Raw genomic sequence first — 27,211 nt, 5'->3', positions numbered from 1 at the left:
CACTTCCAGCAGATAAGGATATTTACGCAATGAATACTTTATTTTAACACTGAGCAGGCTTATCATCGCCACACCCAATAACCATTGGAGAGAATTTTGCTCCCAGCCCTATCTGAATAAAACTGAAATAACTTCAATGAAGTCACAAGAAATACTGTGAAATCTGCAATAAGTCACAAAACAGGATCAAATTCTATCCTCACATTTGCGCAGTCAAACTCTGTTTGCATCACTGCATCACATCTCAAAACCTGAAAAGCAGAACAGACTCCTACAAATAAAATGTTATTCCTTACCTTTGCCTATAGAAGTGGCTATTCCATTCATTAACTGGGACAGAGATTTACTAGGAGAACCAGGGATATCTGCGGATGCCACCGAGTTACTGCTCAAGAGGTCAATCTTCCCAGCTTGCTGCCGAAACTTCTCCAGTTCTTTGGACAAGAGGTTAAATTGTTCGCTCTGTGTCCGGCATTTCTCCTCTAGCTCTCGGACCTTGGCCTGCACAAGCGAGACAAAAGACAGATATTTTGACTGAGATCAGAGGGATCTATGATTGGGTCAGATTTTCTTGAAGTACCAGAAAGCAGGGACAGACAAACTAGTTGGGATAAACAGGCCCACAACCACATATTTCTCCCCCTAACCTCTAAGTTGTATTCAGAACAAAATCTTTTTAGGAGCTCAGCAATATTGAGGTAAACTTTCCCCAATTTTCAAAGGGAAATTCCTCATCACGCTTCCTGGCAGTGCTAAGAACCTCACTGCCAACGAAACCTGCACACAGAACCTACAGTTTTGTGAGCTCTACACACATCTGAACGCCACTTTTGCGTGCTTTTCCAGCTTTCTCTAAATTCCAGATGTTTCTGAGGTTTGCCCATCCTCAGCTATTAGGCTGCAGTCTCCTGAACTGCTAGATTAACATTTAAATATTAAAAAGTAACAAAATGCAGTGGTTCATGCAGGGGGTCTAGCTACTGGTTGAAGTCTCTTTCAAAAATAATGTTCCTTACTATAGATGCCAAACTACATAGAAGTAATCTAGACACCAGCAAGGAGGAAATTGTTTGTAAGCTTGTGAGAAGTACAAAAATACCACAGCTGGCAAGCATTTCTCTTTTAATTTTGAGGCATCAGGTTTTAACAAAACAGAAGTTACAAGACAAACTTCTGTTCTGACTTGGGAAATTTGCCTATGTACAATTTATGAATTCTTGAAGTGAAAAATCTGGATGAGGTGATGGAAAGGAAAGATCCCTGGACGAGACGAATGACAAAGAACATGGGAATTTAGGACTTCTTGTATGACCTTCACTCAAAACAATGTGTAGCAGTAGCAAAGACACTAAGGCAGAAAAATGTACATAGTATCTTCTATTTTATATTTATTGTGCCAGCTATATTAAGGATAAACCACTGTTTTCAATGCAATGTATTTACACCTCAATCTGCATTTACAAACAGCTTGCACATCTGTTTGCGTTCACTATCAAATGCTGCTGAAGACAAAAAAAACAGAAATTCAGAGTGCCTAGAAGGTTGGGAAAGCGCATATTAACACCTGTTGCAAAGACCTGAAGGATCGGCAGAGCTCCCGAGAATTTTATTTGTGAGATCTGATCTTCATGTAAGGGGAAATAGTTGGTCTGTGTCCTGGAAACGTGCCAGAGATGGGTCCTGCCATTCCAAGCCCTGCCATTTCACGTCTCCTGTGATCTGCCCCAAACGTTGCTAGCAGAAGTAGCTCAATAGAGGCAGTAATAGGCTCCTTATGTGAAAAGCTGATGCATTATTTCCTAATCTGATGTTTTATCACGAGCAAACATCCCTTTCCCTCATTAAAACTCCCTTTATAGCATATGCCTGGGTTAAACAGCTGTGTTAACAAAGGAAGGCTGGATACCAATTAGATTCATTCAGCTGTACTAAACATTTTTTTTTTTCTTGAAAGAGCAACATTTTCTCAGTTCATAAGAGGAAAACTGCTGAAGACCAATACACGGATCTTAACACAACTAAAGATAAATGAACGCTCTGTACAGCCCTCAGAAGAACACAAAAATCCAAATTTTCTGCTACAGAAGCTGGTATTGTTTATTCCTTTTTTGTAAAAAATATATTTTTTAAGCTACAGTGAATTTTGAGGATGTAATTTCTTCGTATTCATCCAACAAATTAATTTAGTTCTAGTTAAGAAGTTTCACTGTATCTATCTGGCTGATTATGAAACCAAATATAACAAGCTGGAGAGACACCGTGGGAGCTTTACACAAAGATTAAATCCTTTGGTTTTTGTTTTCTTTTATCCTCTCACTGTGACTTTAAGCAAGCAGAATGACCGGAAAGTGAGCCTTTGCTACTTGTCACTTTGCTCATGAATAAGGCACCTATGTACAATTTTAAAAGAACATTAAACAGACAAAGCAGTTAAAAGTGGTTTGGGTTTCTAGATCCTGCCTTTCCAATTCAAAGTTTTAGGATGATGCTATTCAGCTCTGTGAGAATATAAACTGACCTTTCCGTATGCAGTTACGGAAACTCTAGCATAAAATCAAAAATAAAAACACCATGATCCAGACTGCAACAAAATGCTAAGGCTAGCTTAAAAAAAACTATTGCAAGACTATTTATTTATTATTTAAAATGTATTTGCATTTCAGTATTTGCCTTATTTGACTTTTCCTTTGAGTATCTAGAATCTTCATTTTCAAATTGTTCTCTGACAGTATGAAGCCTGGGGAAAAAAAAAAATGCTTTACTGCTTTTTTTAATGAAGGTTGTGACCTGGAAGTGAGTACAAGGCTGATACTGTATGAAGGAAAAATTGCCATGAGCTTCACAATAGTACTGACAGGGCAGTACAAAGCAGTACTATATGGGCATCCCCATGCCCATCTTTTTTCCTGACTTCAGATAACTGTTTGCTTCACTGTTAGTATCTAACAGCCAGAATCACCTCATTACAGAAAACCAAGAGAATATCCATGTACTACCAAAATCCCATCTAAAACTTCTTATTAGGACTTCAGAGAGGCTATAGACTTTCTGAACAGGAAGAATTTTGCATTATAAAATAAGATCTAAAAAATCAAAGCAGACTTGTAGAAAATTATTTGAGTAGACATGATTGAACACTGGTGATCTGTGAGTCAGAACTTAAATACAGCTAAGTAGCTGATGCACTCTTTTCATGTCATGTCTTTAATGTTAATATTTTAAATGTGCCTTAAAAAAAAGATTTATGCAAAAATGACTGCTCATGAGAGATACTAAGTGGGCTTTAAACAGAGTAGTATTTATATGTTAATCAAACAAACAAACATAGATTGCAGTAGCGTTCTAATAGAAGATAGCTGCTTTCTGCTGGATGGTATTTACTAGTTTTTGATGTATAACAAAAAACAACGTGGATTTAATTTACAATCACCTGATTTCAATGCAAGTCTCTTGCCCTTTCAAAACTAAATAATGTGTCTTGGTAGAAGCTGCTAAATGTCAAATTTTACTGAAACTTTAATGAAAATAGAGGATTTCTTATTGCTGTTTGAAAAAGAACTGGGAATTTAAGGCAGGAATATTTCTTCTGATACTGATCAAATACTGTAATATTCAAACAGTACTTCAGCAACACACAAAAATATATAGATGATTAAAAATGTACCACTGCTAACAAGAAACATCAGCCTTTCCTGAAAAATGCTACAGATTATTCCCCAGAAATACAATTAACGTCTTCACCTTTTCCTTAAAGAATCTTGTCACTTCCCACTTTCTATGTTAGAAAGACTAACTGGTGTTGGTTGAAGGGGTCCAGCTGTCTATTCCTTGCTGTAAGACGTTGCCACTAATGTCACAGTGAACTACTAGACTCCGAGCAAAACAAAAATAACAGGTGAAGGGATGAAGGTAGAACCATGAGACAGAATTTTCTTCTAATCAGGGAGAAAAAGTTCCTCTGGAATTCACTTCCTAAACATGACAATCTAATTTATTTGGGAAATAAGGACTACAGAAAATCCTTACAATTTAAATTTGTTGATTGTTTTTCCTACTGATAAATAGCTTGTTGCACCTACAGTTTTCTTAGGTACTGAATTACTGGTACTTGAAGTATCATCAGTCTCAATCTCTGATTTCAGTTCTGCTGAAATCCTGAAGTAAGCAGCAGTAGTAGAGCAAGCTACAATAAAAAGGCAATTAGGTCTTCATAGAATACTTTTCATCTTCAAAGAGCTTTGTATTTACAATTTTACTTTTTCTATGCTTTAATACAAGGCACTACGTATCTGACAATGCTGGTACCAAAAACTGACAGCTAACTTTTATTTGAGATCTAGAAATATTCTTCCCCTGTTACAGACCTGGCAAGTGGCTGTACGGGTTATCTCACTTTCCAGCTAGCACTGGAAGAGTCTATTTTGGGCAGTTTAGGAGTTTAATTACATGTGCCGCAGATTGACGGTGTCCGTTCCCAGCGGTGGATTACAACATGATCCTCTGTGAGGGCCCTGCAAACTAGCAGGCTATTTGAGCATGTGTGCATGCACGTCCCTGAGGAGGGAGGCGTGTGCTTATGCTCTCGGAAGGACTAAATTTTTATTCCATACCATGGCTCTGCCCGTACAGACTATTCTAATAATGATGTGCCACAAAAGTGCCAAGTCTTCCCAATTCCTCTAAAACTGGATCTACTGATAGCAGTACTTTCACGAAAAGACATTCTCTACTGCAGACCACAGTGACAGTATTTCACTCAGGGCTTGCCAAGTTTCTCATACAACATACAGTGCTGTTTCTAAAACCTGAACAGCTTCTTAAATCGAAAATGAAGCAGACTTGATCTGTTACAAGACAGGTACTGTTCACACAGGACAGATAAGATGATGAGCAGCTTTCCGGGTGGGCAGCCTGAATTCAGACTAATGATTAACTCACATATTTGGCTCCCGGGTTATCATTTTACAGTTTAACTGTGTATGCAGCAGCAATGGCTTTCAGTAGGCTGCTCAATATACCAACCTCGGGTGAATACATCATGTAAAATTATCTTTGTATTAGCAAAGAAACAATCTGAATTCAGACAAAATCCACACGGTTTGACAGCTACAATCTTGAGTAAACTACTGAACCATTCTCACTGGGCATGCTTATAAGAACGTCACTTTCAAGAATGGTGTCGGAGTTGTCATCAAACCGTGCCGTATTCAAAGACTAATCCCCTGTAGAAAAAGTTTCTGATTTTGGTGGTTTGGTATTAGGCTAGTCAATGCCCCAAGCATGCTTGCATAACAATGGTTCTTGCACGCATTCCATGCGAGGTAAGGCAGGGCTATCGTACACATTTTAAAGTGAAAGGAGCAGGATTCAGGAGAGGGAAAGGAGAATTTATGCCCTAAAATACCTGCATGCTGTCCAAGGTGTTCTGGATGAAGTGCAAAGCAATAAATTCCAAACAAGACACAGTAAACAAAGAGATGTGAAATAAACAAGGAAATAAAAACAGTTTTGAACACTTTTTTAACATTTCAAGGCAAAAAACACTGAAACAGTTAATAAGTGTAGAAACATGCATTAACGCAAACCCACTATAGAATGTTTCAGAAATCAGTACTGCTGCTGATCTTGAATCACAACAGGCAGATTAAATAAACAAAATGCTAAAAATTAATAGGCTCATGGCAATAAAAGGCAAAAGCTTAAGAAACTTTGATGGGGTTATGCAAAACAAAAGAAGCAGACGAATCAGCTAATAAGGAATTTAGATTAGCTTGAGAGGGGTAAATAATCATCGCTTTGTTTCTACTTATATCTTCTTGCATCATATACTTTGCATCAGGTATTCAATAATTATCTTACATTCTTAAAGGCAAAACAAACAATATATATAATAATAGTGAAAGTATACGAGTAAAAAAAACTTTCCGTGGGAATATTAACTTTTACAGATGCAAATAATCAAACAAACATTTATTTTTTTTTTAGCAGGTGATCAATGCACCAGGAAGATCATCTTCCATCAATGCATGAGCAGATAAGTGTACAGACAAAACTACTGCAAAAAAGGAAAAAGACTAGAAATTATCTTTGCTAAAAATAGATTTATAAGAGAAATATTTAGAAAGTCCTTACTATAGCCAATCCATGGTCCTGCATGTTCTTTATGTTCTTTTGTTATGTTATGAATTAGTAATTATTTAATGTGATTTTTTTCCTCAGGCAGAAAAAATAGTTTGGTATTTTTCACTGAAAATTTACTATGCATGAAATAAAAGTGGAAACAAAAAGAGCAAAAGGAAATCTGGATGCAATTAGCATGCAATTTTCTGGTGCGGCTATATTTTCTGACACTTTATCTTATCCAAGTGCATCAAATGATATGATTAGAACTTAAAACAAAATCTGTAGAGCCTCATTTTGAAATAATGGAGCAGAATTGCTTGCTCTAGGAACCTCCTTACAGGACTTCTAATTTCCTCTACCTGTGGCTGTCATTTGTCCTATCCTGCACAGCACTGTGGCTCAGTCTGCATTTCTAAATAGCAGACTGGGAATGGAATAAAAGGTTTTGTCAGCACCAGGCAGATATTCAAGTATATTAATTTACTGTAATTTTCTGTTGACTTTTTCATGTGGTTGCATACTTTATTTAACCTTAACTGTATGTACCCATTATAATGGTTCCACTATTATAAAGGCCCTAGTTTTAAAATTGTAAAACTTCAGTCTAAGAAAAAGAGGTTTTGCCAACCTTACCCTACTCCAACTAAAACTGACAGCAAAGTTTGTGGCTTTGGAATGGGAGTAAGAACTTGCTTCTATTCTTCATGCCATTTGCATACAAGAAACAAGGCATTGTGTATCCTTAGGCACAAAAGACTAGATTACTAGATTTTCCCTCAGGATTAATGACAATTTTGAAGGAAGGCTGGAAATGTGATGTAAGGTCAATAAACACAACCACTAATTAATCACCAGGAAATGCCCTGTGCCAAGGTCGTAATTGCTATGAGCAATTGCCAATGAAACTATTATTATTTTTCCTCTATTTTTATGGATGATGTTGCCTTAGTCAGCACGGGCAGATAATCAGTGCTTTTAAAAATTAGTAAATCAGATTATCTGAATCATCTCTCAAAATTTAAATTTAACAGTGTTTACTTATTGAATGCAACACAATCACTGGAAAATTCTAAAAACGCATTGCAGCACAGCTGGAAGACATTAAAAAAAGCCTATTTCTGGTAGTATACAGCAAAAGGCACGTGTTGCTTCAGGAAAAATTCTAACAGGATGCAAAGAATAATATTCTTCACAAGGAGGACGTTCAGAGACTGAAAGAGGTTGCCCACGGAGGCTGTCTCATCTCCTTTCCTGGAGATATTTAAAAACGGACCGGACAAAGCCTTGAGCAGCCTACGGTACCTTCGAAGTGGACCTTGCTTTGAGTTGGGAGTTGGACCAGATGGCCAGACGTCCCTTCCAACCATGATTATTCTATGATTCTCATTAAAAATTAGAATATATTTCTCGTGCCCTTTTATTTTGAGTGAACGTTCAGGATTCCTTGAAAAGATCTAGCTTTCCAATGACAAATGTTCCAGTGTTTCCTTTAGACTAGGACCTTTTTAAGGTATCTCAAAGTTGCCAATTTAATTCTCCCTTCAGGATGAAAAATCTTAGCTCTTTATTTCACATGTTGCTTTATGTTTACTAGACAATACTTGAGAAGGAACCTTCGGTAACTGATTAGTAATTGCAGCTAGCTAGCCTTAATACTTGCAGCCTAAACTATAATAATTCTTACGAGAAAAATCACTTCCTTTTTTACACATCTGATAGCAGCGTACAACAAATGGTACCAACATTTCCACCTTATACAAATAGAAACTGAGGTATGCAAATGTTGCTTCCAACAGCCCAGTTCAATGCAGTCATAACTGGATTATATTCTTTAAAAGATGTAGTTAACTTCAGAAGTGGAAAAAACTATTTGCTTACATATTACTTGACTCTATCAAAAGTGATTATACTATCATGATATCACATTCAGAATGGAACCCCCATGACCACAGGTAGCACAAAGGATATCTTCTTACCTCTAGCAACTGAACTGCTCCTTCATGTTCCTTCTTAGCTTCAACCTGAGCCTTGTTTTTACGATTTAAAAAGAAAAGAAAAAATCAATTAGTCATGTCATATATAGTGTGTTCATATCACGTAAAGCAGCACACTGTATACTCAAATCCAAAGCCAATTACAGTCTTCAAGGGCTGGATCCATCAATAGAGTAGAATGCTTTGGTTTCAAGCTTTCAAAATAAGATAGTGAGATAGACAGACAGACTCTCACTGAAGTTTAATAGCTTCAGTATTTTGTTGGACAAAGACAAACATGTTCCACACACTGCAAGAAAACACATCGTAAGTAACTCTGAAACCCTCTGAATCAAAAGTGAAAAATAAGCTCTTTATTTTTGTTAATTTGCAAGATTACTGCAGAAGATTCACAGAGTAGAAGCCCACCATACCTGTTAGGAGAACGTGACACAAAAGTTAGGCTCAGTCCTTAGACTCAGCAACAGTATCTATTATCTAAGTGAACAGCTTGCAAACTATTTGCCTGGAAGGCAATCACAAGGTTGCGTAACGTAAGCAGGAGTATAACATTTAGGGTTCAATTCAACTGAGCCAAAGAGGAAAAGAGCGGATCAATCAGAGCAGGAAAGAGTATTTTATGCATCTAAGAAATTCAGTTATCAGAGTTTGGTCAGGAAAAGTCTAAGCCTTAAAAACACAAAAAATTAGCACACCGTAACTTTTTGTTACTTCATTTCCTCTTACGTTTTCACTGTCTCCTTTACTGCAGCTTGCTCAAGAAGATCAAAACTTTGCGTTAACCAAACAACTGTCAAGCTGATAGCAGTGTGATGCATCAACTATCCCTCTTAGCTCCCTACTGCTGTACCTCAAGAGCCACATTCTGCACATTTCTCATCAAAGAAACCTTCCAAAACCTTCCAGTTTAACAGAGGGCAACATGCTGCAAACTTTCCAGTTTAAGGGGCCAGAGACTCCCATGACACCACTAACAGAGCTATATAAACTATACTTTTCTCATCTATAATGGCTAACCTACTCAGTTATTGGCTTGAATGGGAGCTGGGACAGAACACAGTCACAACTGAAAGCATACACTCAAACTGTATGTTATCGTTCTGTATGATAATAAACTCTCCTTTGGCCCTGCACACACAGCCATATTTCTTCCTGTACTACAGCAATAAGTCTTTTTGCTAGCACCTGATAAAATATCGGCTCCAGAAGTATTGGCAAACATATGACGACAGGTAACAGAAACCCTTGTGCTATCCATCATTACAAGTTTAATAAAACCTACCCAGAATATGAGCTCTTGATAAACGATTAGGGAAGCTACATCAATAGCTATCTCTCTTTTTCATCGAACTGTTTTGTATTAAAGCTTTCTTGGAGGAAAAGAAAAATCACCTTTATCTGACTCCCTATCAACACAAACACAGAAGGAACAATATTATGTTCTTATTTTTAGGGTGAAAATCTGAACAATCTGATGGGGAGACATGCATGCGCAGAATGATTTTTATTTACTATATCAAAACGGGACAGCAAATGCATCAGACTGGAGCAGTTACTGGCCTTGTTTCAAAGTGCACATTACTGTGGTTCATCAGCAACTCTGTGATGGCAACAAGACATACTGCAGAATGCCATCCTGTTATTGCCTAGAGAGACCAGTTTCATTTCACAGCACCTTTTCAAGTAATTAGACAAATCTAATAAAAAAGGAAAAAAGAATTTAGCAAACGTTTATTAGGCACACTGGGTGGTCAGCTCAGGATGAAACATGAGCCAGTAATGCCTGTTTAATGACAGAAGCAGAGTATTACAGTTACCGAGGTAACTGATTCATTTAAATGACTTCTGACAATATACTCTGCGTTATAATGTTGAAAGGTGAAGTTCTGGATACCATCAACCTAGAGGCTAGAAGCAGGATAAATCAGTCTCAGTGCACATCTCCACTACCATGCCTAGACTAGTGCAGGTATATGAACTAGCTTGGTATCTCTACAAGACAGAACAGCACACAAGGTAGACATCTCCTGAAATCTTTTAATATATTGAATGCTTTCCCTCTTCTACCCACACGAGGTACCAATCTGGTCTTTATTCTAAGGTTACTATTACAGTAACAGTATTACAGAAGAAACTAGGCATCTCAACCAAGCTGGGATCCCGCTGTGCCTTGACAGAATGGAAAAGAATCTGAGCTTGAAAGGGCTGAAAATCAAAATTAGAAAAGAGCCCTTTCTTCTTTTTGAAAGGTATCTAGAATGAATAAAACATGCAGATTTTCTCAAGAGATGTGATGGGTAGCACGATCATTTAAGTTATCGCAGATCCTTATCATGAAAGGCAATAATAATTAAAAAGATACAATAGCAACTTAATCACATAATGCATTAGGTGTTTCAGGGCAAAAACGAACGCCTGTGCAAAGACATTTCTAGCAGAAATGTTTCAGGCTAATGACGGAAATAAGAAAGAAGGAGGAATCATTTCTTAAATGCTTCTTATTAAGCATTTTATATTTATTATTTAATTTTATATCAAGCATAACTGAATTGCTATGATGCACTTTAGTACAGGAATTTTAAGCTAAAAGTGGTAAACTCAGTGGTAAATGATTATTAGATAATTTTTAACATATATAATCTTGTACTCCATACTATTTGGATCCACCGAACAAGAATCTAATCACCGGCTTCAGAGGCTGAGTCAATTACATTCAGTAAAATACCAAACATAAAACCTTGCTGGTGCTCTAAAAAGTCTATCTTGCTAAAGCTTAGCAAAAATGACCGGAGAAAACAGTATTAGAGAGATCGGCTCCCAATTGCCAATCTGTAACAGAGAGACCCACATAACTTGGATTTAGAAGGATGTAATAAAAATCAACAGGAAGAAAAGTTGCACGTTTCTTTGATGAACACTGCTGCTTTGCCAATAAATTAAAGCCCAACATTTACACAGAAGCTCAAGTAATGGCAGCTGAATATAACAAGAAATGGCATTTTGAAATATGCCTAGATAGGTTAATTTTAAAAGGCTTACAGAAAATAAACTGGAAGATTTCATTTGGTCAAATGAAACTTTATGGCTGAGGCAAAACTATACCTATACACACTTCTAGACAGAATGGGATTTTTGTTTTGGAAAGTAGGAACTGGTTTAGTAGCTTTAAACTAACTTCCTTTAAACTAAGAGATCTGTTTCATTACCCATTCCATCACTGGAATTTGCCATTTCACCTGATTTTCCCTTGCCCCACTTACCTTCTGCAGGAGCTCAATTTCCTGCTGTTTTGCGTTAAGAACAGCCAAGGCTTGCTCATGCTCCAACTCCAGCTGTTGCCGCCGTTCAGCAGCCTCTCGCATATGCTGTTTCAAAGGAAAGAAGACCAAACTATCAGGAGACTTCAATATACTCTACCCGCAACGAAGCATGCTGACATTCTGGGGCAGGCACATGTTCATCTCAACACAAAAGCTCTCTGGTTTCACTGACAGGCCAAAGGCTAACTGGATAGGATTTCAATCAGTCCTTAGAGGCATATTGGCACTGTGAAACTCAGGCATTTTGGTAATAATCTCTGTTAGGAGATATGATTGTTTATCATTGCTAGCAACATGGCCTCCGTGATGTACAAGTGAGCAGTTCCTGTTGTATTTAGTAGAAGGCAGAGCCGATACCCACTTACATATGGTGCTGTGCTGAAAAATTAAATCTCAGAAGACAATTAGCTTGACAGTTCCCCCATTGACTCTTCATTTAGGATTTGATTTTGAGATTTGTGTTGCAAATTATGACCCCAAAGAAATAGCTTACTATTCCTAATTACACAGAGAAAAACTAAAACAGGTGGATTCGGATAGAAGTAACTACATAGTACTGAAAACTTCTAAAGAACACTTACTACTAATGATTCAAAGCAACATGAGGCAAGGTTCTTAGGAAGAGCGCAGGCTGAACAATGTCAAGATACCCTTTGCCGAAAGAAGTCTTTTCCGTTACTGGTTAATATTGTTCTGCCCAATATTATTATCCTTTCAAACACCCTGTTTAATAAATGGGAGTTAAGAAAGAATTCTTCATAGATTTTGATCTCTTCCCTGGTGAAGTCAGTATTAAAGATTCTTATTTTCCAAATTATATATTCTTCCCATAATACTCTCAGAGCAGAAGCACAATTCCTTATCTACAGCACCAGCGTTATTACGTAGAAACCTATTAGCAATCAGCACCTGGAAACACAAATACACGGCTGCAATTGACTAGAATAAGACAAAATACCCTGTGTATTGTGTAAAAGAGAAATTTTTATCCAAGTATATTGCTGACCTTTAATGAGCTATTATGCTGTGCTACATATTACTAATAACAAAGAGGGGCAGTAAAATGAGGCTTGCTTCTCTCAATCTCAGTGTGCTTCCAAAGCAAACAGAAATGTTCGCAATATTCCATTTGACCTCTGCTTGGAGTATATTTTCATTTGATATGTTGGTTAAAAAACAAATATTTTATCAAAGATGTTTCCAACTCAGTAGGTTTTGACTCTCAATTATAGCTCCTCTGAGGAGTTTTTTGAGGAATTAATATTTTGGCTGTAGACATTTCTGAACTGCGCATATTGTACAAAAGTTACCTGGATCTGTTCATGGTTAATATCTGTTCTCAGTATTTAACCAAAAACTGAGGTCCCAGTTCTCATCTGAATGAACACAGCCTATTTTACTCACTAGAATTACTCATGGTTTAAATTACTGAGCTCAGCAGCTTCCATCAAGTCTCACGTAAAATGTGGCACTGACAGTCTCATCGTATTTCTTATATTCAAGAAGTGATGAGGCAATCAAGCAATTCTCACACTGCAGATCTGTAAAACCATTAATTATCACACATGGAAAAAAAAGGTCTCCGCTCTCTGAAGATTTAGTACCAGATTTGGCATAGCATATTTTGATACTCTTAAATGCTTACTACTTTTACAAAAGCTTCTACAGCACATTCAGAGTCCTCTGCAAAAAATCAATAAATAATTACTACAGTGCTCATACAATGTATCTGTAAAATGAAATGAACAGAAACATTGCAATGCATGAACTGTGATTCTCCCCAGCATTTAATTTCTCTCATTTTCCTAAAATATGTATTTGATAATCTTCAATTCATGTATTTTAAGGCCAGAAAGGACCATTTGGTCATCTATGCTAACCTGAAAGTATTTTACAGTCATTTTGGTACGGTCATACTCTACCTTGTATTTAAAGCAGCAAGGATCTCTTCACCCCAACATCTGTCCATCCCCTGGCACAGCAATTAAACCTCCCCCAAACCACTCCCCCCACCCCAACTCTGCTCACAGATCGGTTCTATCTGCAGTTCTGTTTTGCACTTCCTATTCTCGTATCAGCTGCTGTCTTTGCTTCTTCCAAGCCTGAGGGGAATAGATTAGGGGAGTGAAGGAGGACTGCAGATATCATTAGAAGAGCAGCAGGAGGGAAGCGCTGAGCTGCTGAATTCTTTCTGCTTCTTCCTCCCTCCTCAAACAAATAGGCTTGTGAAGAGAAGATGAAAACTATCCTGCATGGAGTAATTCTGATCCAGTGCTCTTCCTGCATAGGTGGGCCAGTAGGGAAAGGGAGCCAGTTAGAACAGGGTTTATCCTAGGCAAAGAGAGAACTAAAACCACAAATCTTAATAATTAAAGCATCTTGAGAGTTTACTTCTGAGCAACTGCACCCCGTCACAATGTAAGCACCAGATTTTTAGTCTAACCAGAACAGGATACCAAGAGCATGGTCTAGCTTATAGTGTTTGTTCTGTCTGAAAATTAAAAGTTTTTCATTAAAAACCTTACATTATCGGAGTTTTATCTTTGAGACGTAGGGTTGAAATTTTGCCCCATTAAGCCATTTAGAAGTTGCTATTCTAGGGCTTTAGAGGTGGCCATAGACTTCTGCAACATTTGACAGCTTCCGGATTGAATTCCATAATGAACACCTTGCCATGGGTTTGCATAAGTGGTAGCAATCCTTTTGTTCAAGCTATCACCGTCCTTAATGTCAGACAGGTTAGAACTTAATTTGTACTTCTCTTTTTCCACCCTTTCTAGAGGGTCTAACATGTTGTTCTAATATCAGAAAGCCAACCCACATCTAAAAGTGCACAGAGCAACAGGGTAAAGACTTTCCTGACTGAGAAGACTTCCCAAGACTGGTAATTGGCAAATAATGTTCTACCCTTCAAAAAAAAAGTGTGAAGAAGGAGTCCTTTTAGTATAACTTCCTGCTAGGCAGCAGAGAATGAACTGGAGACATCACAGATGTCTCTGTTTTAAGAGTTAGGCAGCTCTGTAGTATAAACTCTTTCCGAAATGGTACTTTAAGAACCCTGCTGAGAAACAGATCTAGTTTTTCCAGCTTCCTCAAGGGTAGCAGCGGGATGTGACAATGAGCATCTTAGCCCCAACCTGCTTAGTGGATGCTCTGTATTACCTACAGCAAAACAAAACAAAAACAAAAAACCCTACACAAACAAAAAATTCCATTCTTTCCAATAGCAGAGTCTTTTACAGCTCTAAAATGCATAAAAGGAAAATGTTAAAAGAAACTCAAGTGGCTTTCAAGTATTAATGTCTTGTTTACGAGACAGAAGTCATACATGACATGAAAAATGGGGCACCAATTTAATTCTCAAAGTAATCTGATTAAAGGACTTGTTATTTGCTATTGCACACTATTACAGTGGAATGAATGGGAAAAGATAACTGAACACATCAGAAAATCAAAATAGTTCTGTGTGAGAGGCAGTGTGAAGATTTTCAGAAGATGGCTAATTCAGCACTTTTTCATCTTGCCTTTTCAGCTTTGCTGATACATCCTGAGATCCCAGGAAGCACAACTAAATTTCTCTTTTGACAGGGAAACTTGGCTAAGTATTTCTCAAAATTTTCAGGTGGAGGGAAACCATTTTTCAAACTAATATAAGGACACATATGAAATACACAATTAACTACAGCTGTTCGTGCATGCTTCAGTGCCAAAAAGGAGATTTGGGGTTTCAAGTCTGTTCAAGGTACTCTGCCAGAAGGTACTGAGGGTACTCAGAAGGGTTCTAATCAAGAGCCAGAACTCACCCATGCCATCTAGTAGGGAGATACGAAGCGAAAAGATATCCCTAGTCCAAAGAGCTTACAGTCAAAATACACGCAAGAAATAATGAGTGGATACAGACAAAGAAGGAGGATGCACAAAAAGTCCCTGAAACCCAACAACAAAAGCAGAATAAAACTAAAACCCTAAATTACTTAACATTAAAAGTCAGGGACTCTGCATTCATTGGACAATTTTAGTTTCAGTGAAGGAACACTTTTGAAGGAGCAACCAGTGAGGTTTACAGGATGCTTCTCCCAAGTGCATTTTAAGTGTTATTTCAACAGAAGTGAAGCAACTTCTGTCAAACAACCAGATTCAGCTCTTCTACAGAATAAATCTGGAGGGCTCATTAAGTCAAGTGCCAGTAGATATCCAATTAAATTCTGGGTTTGAGGAGATGAAAACAATCTGCTATTTGACAGTCTGCCAAAAAGGTGCAGCACTGGATCAATGTTCCATTCTAACCAGATGAACACACCCTTCATTGTTCTGGACTGTGTGAAGCAGAGACAAGTCTTTACAAGTGTTTTCTCTCTCAGAATTTCTCAGTGTACTCCTCACCAATGCAGTTCCCCTACTGGTATAAACAGCGGTAACAGCATGATCTTTTTTTTCTTTGTACAACCTTAGCTGTTTATCGCTCTTCAAGGCATGTTTTTGTGACAATCTTTCATATCACAGCTTCCATATTTGCTACAACTAAGGGAACTTAGGAACAGCTGCCCATTCAAACCAGTTTGTGCTTCCACCATATCACATTCCTCTTTGCTTCTCGCTCCTTCTACCCCATCATACTGGACATACTGGCTTGTTGTCTGTAAGGAACCTTTCAGAGCCCTCACCACTAGCCGTGATCCACTTGTCAGGTTTGGTTTATTAAGTTGCTGACTTCATTATTTAATCAATGAATTGGGGAATTTGTCTGTCTCCTAACAAAACACTTTCTCCTTTCCACCCCTAGAACTTTTTTGCATTTTGTTTCTACACGTACAAATTACTGCCCCTTTGCCTCACCTGGGCAAGTGATAAGCTCTTGATTCAATTTTCCCCACTTATTTTTACTCTTATTCTGCCCTCTCATCTCACTTCCCCATCGTTAGATCCACCTGGTCGATTATGCTCTCTCATAGAATCAATTTGCCATATGGCATTGCGCATTAGCCAGGCAAGTAAAAGCAGGACATCTTCAACCACACAATGAAACCTGTACTGGAAGGATACACTTATGATCTAAAAAACACTAACAAATTTTTCCAAGTTGAAAAGGAAGCATCAAACTGGTGAATGTGTGAAAACAACTGTGTATCTAGAAAACAAGCATGGCTTGACACCAACATCGTAAGCTTCTCTGGACTTCTCTGGAAGCATGTTAACAGAAAGCTGGTGATGCACTAGGCTCTTCAGTTCTTTCTAATAGGACCTCTCTAATAAGGATTCTGCAACCTTTTCCTCACAATGAGATGTGTTCTGCGCAGGTTGTAGGAGTTGTGACCAGCAGTTTGTTTCACAAGGCCACAATGATATTTAGTATCAAGCCAGACTGAGGGGACACAGCTTTCTCTAAAGTGAAATATTTCAAAAGTTATTCGTATTTTCTTCATCAGTAGACACTTCTCATCCTTTTCTTCTGATCTTGACTCACATCCAGTAACTAATTACAGAGCGAAATCCTACAACCAGTTGTTGATAAAGGTCTCCAAAGATATCTCTCTTCCTGATAGTTTAAGATCCCTCACAGATACTTTGTCTACTATATTCCGTACTGCCTGCCTTAACTAGTAGGGGCATTCAGGCCCCTAGTTTGCAATGTACTTAGGTTTCTGTGACTCACTGTAAGAACAACAGGAATAGTAAATAAGTAACAGCAATACAGGATTACTGGAATTCACAGCATTATACGTACCTTTAGGACCTGCTCTAAGTTCTCCAGCTTGGCTTGGAGCTGGTGTTTTTCCTTTACAGCCAAATCTCGTTCTTTAGTCACTCTGATAAGGGTTTCTCTAAGATGTTCATAGTCTGATTTCACCTAGAAAAATAAAAATGTGATTACCCCCTGAGCAGATAATTAACTAAGGAAAAAACATACCTGACACAACATTTCCCCATGTGAAAATGAAAACAGGAAAAAATTGAAAGAAAAAAGAAACAACTATATAAAAATAGCTGGAAGGGAAAAATTCAATAAGGAAATGGTGTGCATCTCACACATGCACGCATGAAACACACATTTTCTTTTGACAAGGACTACAATCTGACAACCAAATTGTAATTATGTGAAAGCTTAAATAAGAGAGCTAAACAAATATACTACTTAACTTACAAAATAAATGACAATCAAACAATTTCTAATTTCTATGGATCTCAGGGGTATCAGAGATGCGTATACATAGAAACATAACGCATACATTGTATGTTTTCCTGGACTATTCTTTAGTATTGTTGACTTCAGAATAAAATAAAAAATTACAATAACATGTATGATCTGCCTGTGCTAAAAGGCAATATTTGAAATCAGTTTTTCACCAATTCAAAAATGTGCATTCTTATGCAACAAATCTCTTGCTCTCCCTTAAAATCATTGGATACAGCTGGCAGGATAGCAAACAATGCTGGCAGGATTACTGAGTAAGGAAAGGCAAAGCAGTATGAAGTACCGGGAAAACGTGCAGGTTTTAAACTTGGTGCAGCTCATCTTTCCTCCTAAACTCAGTCAAGGAGTGACAAGTTCTTTTTTTTTTTTTTCCTTCCCATTTAATTAGCGTAATTTTACGCTAATTTAATTAGCGTAGAACTAAAGGCATTAAGCAATCTCCAACACCGGTATTCCCTAGAGGATTTCCAAAGGGACGTTTTGGAAACTGACTCAGCCTTTCTATTTGCCTTCTGGCTCCAGTTAACTGTTAACCCTAGTATTCATCTTTGTAAGGAGCTTTTTAGAGTGCAGTGGACTAGAAAAAAAGAGAGAAACGGAACAAATCATGTTTTCCACAAGAACTGATGCAATTATTGCCAACCTCAGGATTTTTTATACACAGATTTTTCTTCTTCTTTTCCTGCATTTCTTTTAACTAAGGAAACTACTAAACAATGGATTTTCAGAAACTATTAACTTCCTGCATCCTTTGTATTGTATTTCACTGTTCACATCACTCAAGGCATATTGTTGGAAAATAATGGAGCAGAAAAACAAAGCAATAAGGTATTGCCATCAACAACACAGGTTTGCTTTGTCTGTGGTTCTCAGTTAATTTACTGAAGATGAATGAAAACAAAGGTTTTGAACAAGTTTTAATAAAAGATTACTTTCCTCAGGCTTCAGCTTTCCCTATCTCTAAAATAGATGATACTGACTGACTACCTTTGTAAAGTCTTTTCTAAAACTTACTAGTCATTTTAGCCTAAATATTTTGGGGAATTAGTGAGCACGGTACCTTTCTGCTACGTCTTTTTTCCAGTTGACAGTGAAAGGGCTATAGGCTACAAACAGTACCTACAAGACCGATGAGGTAATTTAGGAAAGATATGAATTACAAATGGGTAGCACTGTAGTTGTTTTACACATCTCAAGATCTCTCATTCAGGATCTCAAAGCACACCAGCCAGACTAGTCAAAGCTTAGGAACAACTGCCTTCCCACCACTGCCTTCACCAACAGCCTTCTGATAATTACCCTTGTTTTATCTAGCAATACTCCTAACTCTTATTATTTCTACAGGGCATTCCTGTCAGGACCGTCTCCTTCTAAAAAGTCTGTATCACAGCCAATACTGTGATATAAGTATTTATAGAACCCATAAGGCAGCATAAAACTTGCAAGTTTACCATTTGCTTATTTTTGTTTATATAAAACTTGTCACTAAATACAAATTGAATGATCTCTCCAGCAGGCTGTTTAAGAACATATGGGCCTACATGAACTTGGATTACACACAGAACACAAAATATCAAAGTTCCCACTGGCAAAAAAGCTGACCTAAATAGAGTAACATCATAAGCAGTTCTAATTTAATGAAAGAAACACAGGGAACATTTTGATCTGTGATAATTCTCTGTTCAATGCATTAACCAACTTCCTCTCCAAGCCATACCTTCCCACTTATTAAATTTGCCCTCATCTGAGTCAATTATGAAGGCCAGAACATTGCTAAAGTGTCTTCCATGTTCTGAACTACAAATCCAGAAACTAGTTACCGGAAAGAGAAACCAGCAGTTTATTGCATTGGTGAAAAGGTCCATCAGGCAGCTAGTGAAAGACTATTTCTTCCTGTGCCAAATACAGCTTTCTTTCACTAATACGCTCAGACTGAAACATGTTCTCTGCCACTCAAAATTTCCTACGCTGCACATGAATTACAAGTGTTGAACTTTAACTACTGTGCCTGGCATACAGAAAAGCAACCTAAAACTCTTTGCCTTAATCCCAGATTTAGTGATCTGCCAACTTTTCACACAACTGATATTACTGAGAAAACATAATTCACAAACTACCATAGAAATGTTAGGTTTTCAGTTGTATTTTTTCCCAGAAATAACTTATGAGCATATAATGCATATAAAAACACCCACCCATATCTATTCAGATGAGCAGGGAAACGAATCAGAGCCCAGTGTCTAGATGCTACTTCTAACAACACAATATTCTTTCACAAGTACTCCGCTCCAGGAAGGCAACTTTGCTTGTCCTGTACAGAGTGCCAAAACAACACTGTGCATAACTGACGTACAATTTAAGATTGATTTTGAGGATTTAAAGCCAGGGCAGTCTTGTACCTGCTCTTTTCTAGGGTCAAACTTTAGCAATTGCACTGCATAATAAATAAGCAACAGTTTTATCTGCACTACGTAACAGAACAGATATACACTCCTGCAACCCGCCTTTCAGTGCTTTCTCCCTCTGTTAAAATTCTCCTCTGACTTCAACATGTAGAAGGTTTTATAGTTGCACAGTTTCTGAAATAGTACAAAGTAACCTAAAGTGCACAACAAATCTATCTTCAACCTCATTTCATGTGTGGTAAAAAACAATGCAAGTCACTCCCTCAAAATACCTGCTATGCAATCCAGAACACACAGATTTGTTAATATAAAGTATGCTGCACAGATCCTCATCTCTTGCATATTTCTAAAGTTGTCAAAGGCAAGAGGGTATACGTAAAGGAAGTCTTTGATCCTATTGAGGCTATGACGCTAAATAGCGTGCCTTTCACAGTATTTCGTATATTTGAAGAAACAAACATCCATAAAACAACAAATTCTGACCCTATGATAGTAAAAGGTAATTTTACTGTTAACTCCACTTAGGTTGACATTTCACTTGTATATTTTAAATTGCTTTTACTAGGTTGTTCAATATATCTCAAGTTCTTTACTTGAGTAGGAAACAAACTTTACCTATAGTATAATATTAATTGCATAGATCCTCACCTTCTGATAATAAAAGAAGGCTAACATTTTTAGAGTCACGAGTGCACTAAGCTTTCACTGCATTAATACTGCATGTTATATCTGTGTCAGCTAGATTACAAAACTGCCTAAGTAAGGTTCTTATCCGTTATGTGCCTAGTGAAATAAACAGTAAGGGTGATGTATAAGCAACAATAGAGAGAAGAGAAAAGCATTAGGAGAGGCAGAAATTCTAGACAGATGGATGAATAAAATTAACTGATGCTATCATCCACATAGTTTCCTTCTATCGTAAAGAAATTATTACACTGCTTGCTTATCTAAAAACAATTTACATTCTTCACCAAACCTGCAACAGGAAATTTCAGGTCTACTTGGACACCAGGTGCAACACGCAAAATGTAGAGTACGTGCACAGCTGCCTTTGAATATCTTAGTAATTTGGCCTGTTTGTCTTAGGGACTAAATAAGACCTCCTTTGGTCTGGAACTTCAACACTGGGCTACTCCATGCCACATACACGTCAGAGATATTGAAATATACAGTCATCGCTGTTTTGCGCGTTTTGGGGATGGGCTTTCATCAGAGCCTATGTGAGTAATGGCTGTTCTGATGCGAGTGAGGTTGCTGAGCAACTCACTTAAGCCCTGTAGAAATCCCAGATTGGAGTTTTATTTTTAGCTAAATGAAGCCCTGTAAAGGGGCTGGTTCGTGATGTTTCTTCCTTCCACTGTGTGCCTATTCGGTGAGGTGAGGCACATCAGCGCCTTCGCCCTTGCTACTCACGCCATGCAGTGTTTGCCACAGATATAATCCCTGTAGTCAGAAAGATATATTTTGTCCTGAAACAGGTATTTAAAAAGAAAAAAAAAAGAAAGAAAAATGCTTGCTATTAAAGCGGTTTTTCTATCAGGACCTGGAACAGCTGAGACATGGAGTTGTGTCACATGCCACGCTACAGGGGAAATGACAACTGCTCAGCAGAGTTTTGGACACATACTGCTGAAAAACAGCATTTCAACGTTTTATTGAGAAATTGAAAAGTGCAAAGAAAAAATGCAGAGTGGAAGGAAACAAAAAACATGTTAGATAAAAAAAACACTTCCATCAGTGTTTCGGGTTTTTTGTTGGTTTAGTTGTTTGGTTTTGGGAAAAAAGGAGAATTTTCCAGGGAACACTCTTAAAAATCACTGGAAAAGGCTTCTTTTTACCACAGCCTAATACCAATTTACAATATTAAGAAATGATGCATGAGAGTATTAATGCATCCCTATAAAGCTTATCAGTGGGTTTCAAATTTAAAGTACATTTGTTGATAAAAATAAATTTGTGTAAATGATCTTTAATTAAAATATTTTATGTACTCAAGAAAAACCAAGTAAAGAAGAAAAATGGTTGTACAATCCACTTTCATCCACTCTGCAGCCTGACTTCTGTAACAAATGAATGCATGAGTTCTATGTCTGTGATGTTACCTGGTCATATTGCAGTGCTTTGTGGGACACACTTGCATACTGAAGGCTCAGGCGATTCTTTTCTTGCACAGCATCCTTCAGTTCATTTTCCTAAAATACAGGTAAAGGGTGTTACAGACCATTTATCTCCATTATGTTACATCCTATGAAGTGCTAAAGGAAGCAAAATTTTGCATTGTTTGGTATTAACAAACTATTGTGACTAATAACAGGCACAAAGCCAAAGGCGTTGAAAGTGCAGAAGCAGCAGATTAGCTTGCAACTACTGTTAGCTCTATCATAAAAACACAGTTTTTCAGTAGATGATCTGATTAAAGATGTGCAGACAAAAGGAGATGACCTGACATCACAGGTCTGGTGTCTATATCTGCCCGTGGTTGTAAGAAAGTGCTCAAACCTGGCTGCCTCTCTTAGAGCTGGGAAGAGATTTGGCTCCTAGAAAAAAAGCAATGCTCTCAAACTTAGGGGATCACAAGGCCAAAAAATCAACAACTAGAATATCTATTCATTTATACTTTTTTGCACTTTTTTGTATTTGTATAAACACTCTGTATATATTATATTTATATATTTATATTCAGTTATATATGTAATATGTTATGCATATGCAATATGTAATGTACATGTGTATGTAATACAGTGGTAGGCAAATCAGAAATGCACACCAAAGTCAATAGATCAGTACTCTCCTTCTAAACATCAGGGTATTACTTCAGTCTAAGGTATATATCTTTATTTATTTATATGGCACTATAAGAAGGTGGAAACAACTTAAAATAAAATTCAAATATACAGTCAAAGGTCAAAATGAGTGGAAAAACACTTTCTCACATCACATAAAAAATTCACGGAGCTCAGGAAAAACAGCAGTGTCCACTGGTAGTTCTGAGAACCTCATTTTTGCATGAGTTTATGAAGATAGTTCTCTGAGAACAAATCTCTCACACCATCACAAGGAAAGTGAGTACTGAAAACATTCCAGAAATTCGTGAGATCTGACTGAAAGGTTGGGAGGACTCAGGGGAAAAGGTTACACACTAGCCAGACTGAGAGTTTCCAGCCAACTAGATTTTAACTGTTATATCAGTAGTAAAGCTGAACTATCTCAACAATTCAGTCCCCCTTCTCCCTCCCTGCTTTACGAGTTAAAAAATCTAAATGTTGTGACATCAACAGCTTATGAAAGCCGCAACTCCGCAACCAGTCATGCTGGGCAATGTGGAATCTTTCAACCTACAGCATTTCCATTCTCCGTTATCCCTTGAAAACTTTGCTTAGATTTGCCAAAAAAGTATATTAAGATGTGCAAGACTTGCAAGCAAAACTGGACCCACTTTTGTGTGATTTGCAAAAATCCACACTATTCAGCAGAGTTCTCCAGAGCTCTTCTAATTCTGCTTAGGTCTTAAGAAAAACTGCTCATTTAATTTCTCTATAAAATTCTTATTATGAAAAAAACTGCAATTGTTCATTTTTGGTTTACCAAATGTAGGCCTCACAAAAGAGGAATTTTTAAATTCTGATATTTAAATATTTTTCACACTACGTGAACCAAAAAATTTGTTATTGTAAGCATACCATTTCCTAAATCAACACTTTCTTTCAACACTTTCTCCTTATAAGACACATTTTGAATAGATACACAGTATTTTCAATGAACCAAAACTGTTAAACTATTTATCTAAATTATTTTCTAAGCATCATTAGTTTTGAGTTGTCAGAACTAGCAAAACTTACAGGTTTCTGCCTAATGGCTATTTGACTTTGATATCTAAGAAAGTGGGACCGCCGAATGAGGTTTTTGTTACATGGTACGTGCAGCTTTTCCTGCAACAAATTACTTTTAAGATCAAACCTGATTAAAATTAGCCACTGGCTTCAAAACTTATGGGGTCACATACCGAGTTAGTAGGCTCATATGAATCACAGGAAACAAGATTAAAATGCCTGTTATGTAAAATGTCTCACACAGAAGAGGCCATTCTGAGTTCTTCTAGGTGAAACGGATTTTAACATACCAATTCATTCCGCAGGTAACATTCCATTTCTGACCATGCTCTGAATGGTGGTCTGACAACCAAGTTTGAATGTAAACAAAGGACAACAAAAATATTTAGTTCCCCTTAAGTAATGACGTTATAAAGCACCATCATCTTACAGTATCAGAACGACTCAATGTTTATTGTAAGCTGTCCTTTGACTGCTAGATGTTAAGCGCTACTGCGATGAACTGAAAACAACAAAAAAGAAACTGCAGAATATTCAGTCTCCTAACTACAGATATACCTATTATCTCACCCATAAGGTGCTCAGCAATTACAATTTCTCAAGTTCTGTTAAATCTGTTGTTTAGGATGCAATTAAAAGTGGCAGGCGCGCCCTGTGAGATGCTAGACTGTTCTGAGGGCCAAAACAAGGAGAATTTCTTAGCTCATGCTACATTTTAATAGGTGCGAATTACATCAGTAAATATTTTTACAACATGAGCAAACTGCACTGTACCGTTCCTTGGATATGCAAATAAATCACTGTGTGCTATTAATTACTGTAAGTCACTTGTAAAACAATGTGCATCTATTCCATACTTTACAAAGGAAAAATAAGCTACGCTGCCTGCTTTGAAACCCTTACAAATTACAGGCTGTACCCTGCAACACTTACGTTACGCCAGATTTAACATGGACTTTAATGGATCAGTTTGCATTTGTTACAAATCAGTACTGCCCAGCTGACTTTAATGTGGAATAAGTGACAAGGAGTTCTTAAATGGGGAGAGGAAGGGAAAGGCGAGGTAGAGTAACTGACATGAATCTAAGCATCCTTCCCACCCCACTTAAATTCTCCAAAAAGGAAACTGGTTTATGAGAGAGAGCAGAGCAATAGGGCTGGCTGTTAATCCTACCTGAAGAAAATACCTGTTATGTTACTTGCAAGGCTGAATAGAAGTTGGGCAGTAACCATCTCAGTTTCTCTGGTCCTTACTTATAAATCTACTTCTATTATATTCCTGTTCATTTTAGTGTCAATACCTACGTTCCTCATCCCAATCAACGTCTTAATGATCTTGACCCTGAACCTGGTGATCTTATTTAGATTGTTTGCTCTCAGAAAAAGCATTAAGGCACAAATGATTGATCAAAGTCTCAATAATGTGAGGTAAAGCCAGAAGTTGAACCTAACTCTCCCAAGTTTTAGCCAAGTTCCTTTATCTGATGAGGAGAGCTGTCACAACTACTGCCAACTTATAAATTTGCATATTAATTTCAAAACGTGTTGATCTGAGTCACCTCTCAACAAAAATAAATCCATACAATAAGGGCTCTGATAGAAGAATTCTGGCAGATTTAGCTGCAATAGTTTAAATAGCTACTGCATGTTATTATCACTCATGTCCTTCTGCAAAAGTTATCAGAATAGCCATCTTTCTTATTTTCTCTTCCACCTCAGTTGCAGTCTAACATTTTAGTTAAACTACTCATAAAGAAAGGTTTCAATGCCCATCTACTGCCCAGTAAGTGGCTGTGGTATATTTGGACACAGACCCTTTCTTGGCCTGGTATAAGAACGATAACCTCCAGCAAAGGGACAGGTATCCAGCTGGGAACAGCAACATTTTAAACCACTGCAGCTAAATCCACCAGAACACATGTTTCAGATTCCTACCATATCACCATAATCACAGATAATAGCAATTTTTTTCCTATCAAGTATCACGGGATTGGGCTACTTTAAAGCTCTTTTGCCATCTCCGCAAGGACTGCAAGATAGGAACAATAATTATTAACTTGATATTCAACTTCTTTAAAAAGTTTTTACAACTTCTGAGATGTGCTTGCGATTTTGGAACAACATGTCAGCCTTCAATGGGCTGGATCAAGGAAAATATTCTCCACTAACAATCTAAAACAAGCTGTCTACCCAGAATTTCCCCTTACATTCATATTAAAAATAAAATGGAAAGAAAGAAAAAACAAGGAAGTTAAAGTTACGCTCTTTGGCACAGTAGGCAAAGCAAGAGAAAGGAGGCTTGCACTTGTTCACCTCACAGGAGAAATATTACATAAGATCAGGAAAAAAACATACAGATGAAGTTATCCATTTCACTTGTAAAATTCCTTAGGATGCTTTCATAACTCAATCACATAAAACTTTCACATCTGGTGAATATATTTCCCTGGTCTACAAAAATGCTCAGCAGTCAAACATACACAAGCTGTATCTAATGTTCTGTACGTGGAGAAACGCGATGTTCACAGAACTCCCAGCTTCCCCTATGATGAACTCATTGCATACAGTAAATGATTTTTAACTTTCCTTTTTTCACTCTGCCCATTCTTATTACTTATCTGCATGGGAAAACATTTCAACAGTATACGACTCAAATATTTTGTATCCTATAGCAGAAAACAGCTGAACATAACAAAAAACAACAGTATTGCTAATTCAGCTGGGGTTTTGGTGATCTCATAGAAAGGAAAGCAACAATTAAAATCCCTGCTTTTCTCAGCGCCTTCTTGGAATAACAATCTTCTGTTTGATCTATGGAAAGGAGCTGCAGAAACACAAAATATTCCCATGTTTGCTTATTATTTAACAGAACCCTCAGCTGAAAATCAGATTTGTTTGTTGGACAAATAAAGAGGAAGAGACTATCACTACTCTAAAAAAGTCTGTTTTTTAAATTGAGAAGACAGAGAAGCAGCATAAAAGGAAACAGAGATATGGAGAGATCAAGTCACTTGCCCAAGGTCACGCCCCAAACCAAGAGGTTGGATGGCAGATCTACTCCCAATCTGCGTTCTCACATACTAGCCCAGTTGTTTGCCATGGCCTGAGAGTAACCTGGATTGGTTGGATTAACTGAAGCAGCATGTAGTTATTGCCCAAATGAGCACACAGACTAGCTTCTGTGTATCACAGAATGTGATCATGTGTATCTGTGTATCATGAGTATCACAGAATCACACGAAGCTGGGGGTGGAAGGAACCTCTGAAGATTGTCTTGTGGAACCCCCTGCTCAAGCTGGGTCACCTTGAGCACGTTGCCCAGGCCCATGTCCAGCTGGACATTGAA

The 27,211-nt window shown here is 37.5% G+C and overlaps 1 protein-coding gene across 7 annotated transcripts in view; it reads right to left on the bottom strand.

Annotated features, from left to right (window-relative positions):
- RIMBP2 (RIMS binding protein 2) overlaps positions 1-27,211 on the bottom strand; it is a 123,368-nt gene that overhangs the window by 50,253 nt on the left and 45,904 nt on the right. For 4 of the 7 annotated variants that reach the window (XM_009666660.2, XM_068911647.1, XM_068911648.1 and 1 more), the window contains exons 2-6: positions 22,138-22,227; positions 17,163-17,285; positions 11,378-11,482; positions 8,100-8,150; positions 297-501 (exon numbers count right to left, since the gene is read on the bottom strand). In XM_009666660.2, the coding sequence (XP_009664955.2) occupies positions 297-501; positions 8,100-8,150; positions 11,378-11,479 (358 nt within the window). In that variant the 5' untranslated portion in view covers positions 11,480-11,482; positions 17,163-17,285; positions 22,138-22,227. Of the gene's footprint in view, positions 1-296; positions 502-8,099; positions 8,151-11,377; positions 11,483-17,162; positions 17,286-22,137; positions 22,228-27,211 lie in introns of those variants that run through there. The other 3 variants (XM_009666663.2, XM_068911650.1, XM_068911649.1) reach the window with 1 other exon arrangement.

This window comes from Struthio camelus, chromosome 17, assembly GCF_040807025.1.
Source record: "Struthio camelus isolate bStrCam1 chromosome 17, bStrCam1.hap1, whole genome shotgun sequence".
Lineage (NCBI taxonomy): Eukaryota > Metazoa > Chordata > Aves > Struthioniformes > Struthionidae > Struthio > Struthio camelus.
The sequence above is the reverse complement of the archived record's forward strand: the minus strand, read 5'-3'. Positions and strand labels throughout refer to the sequence as shown.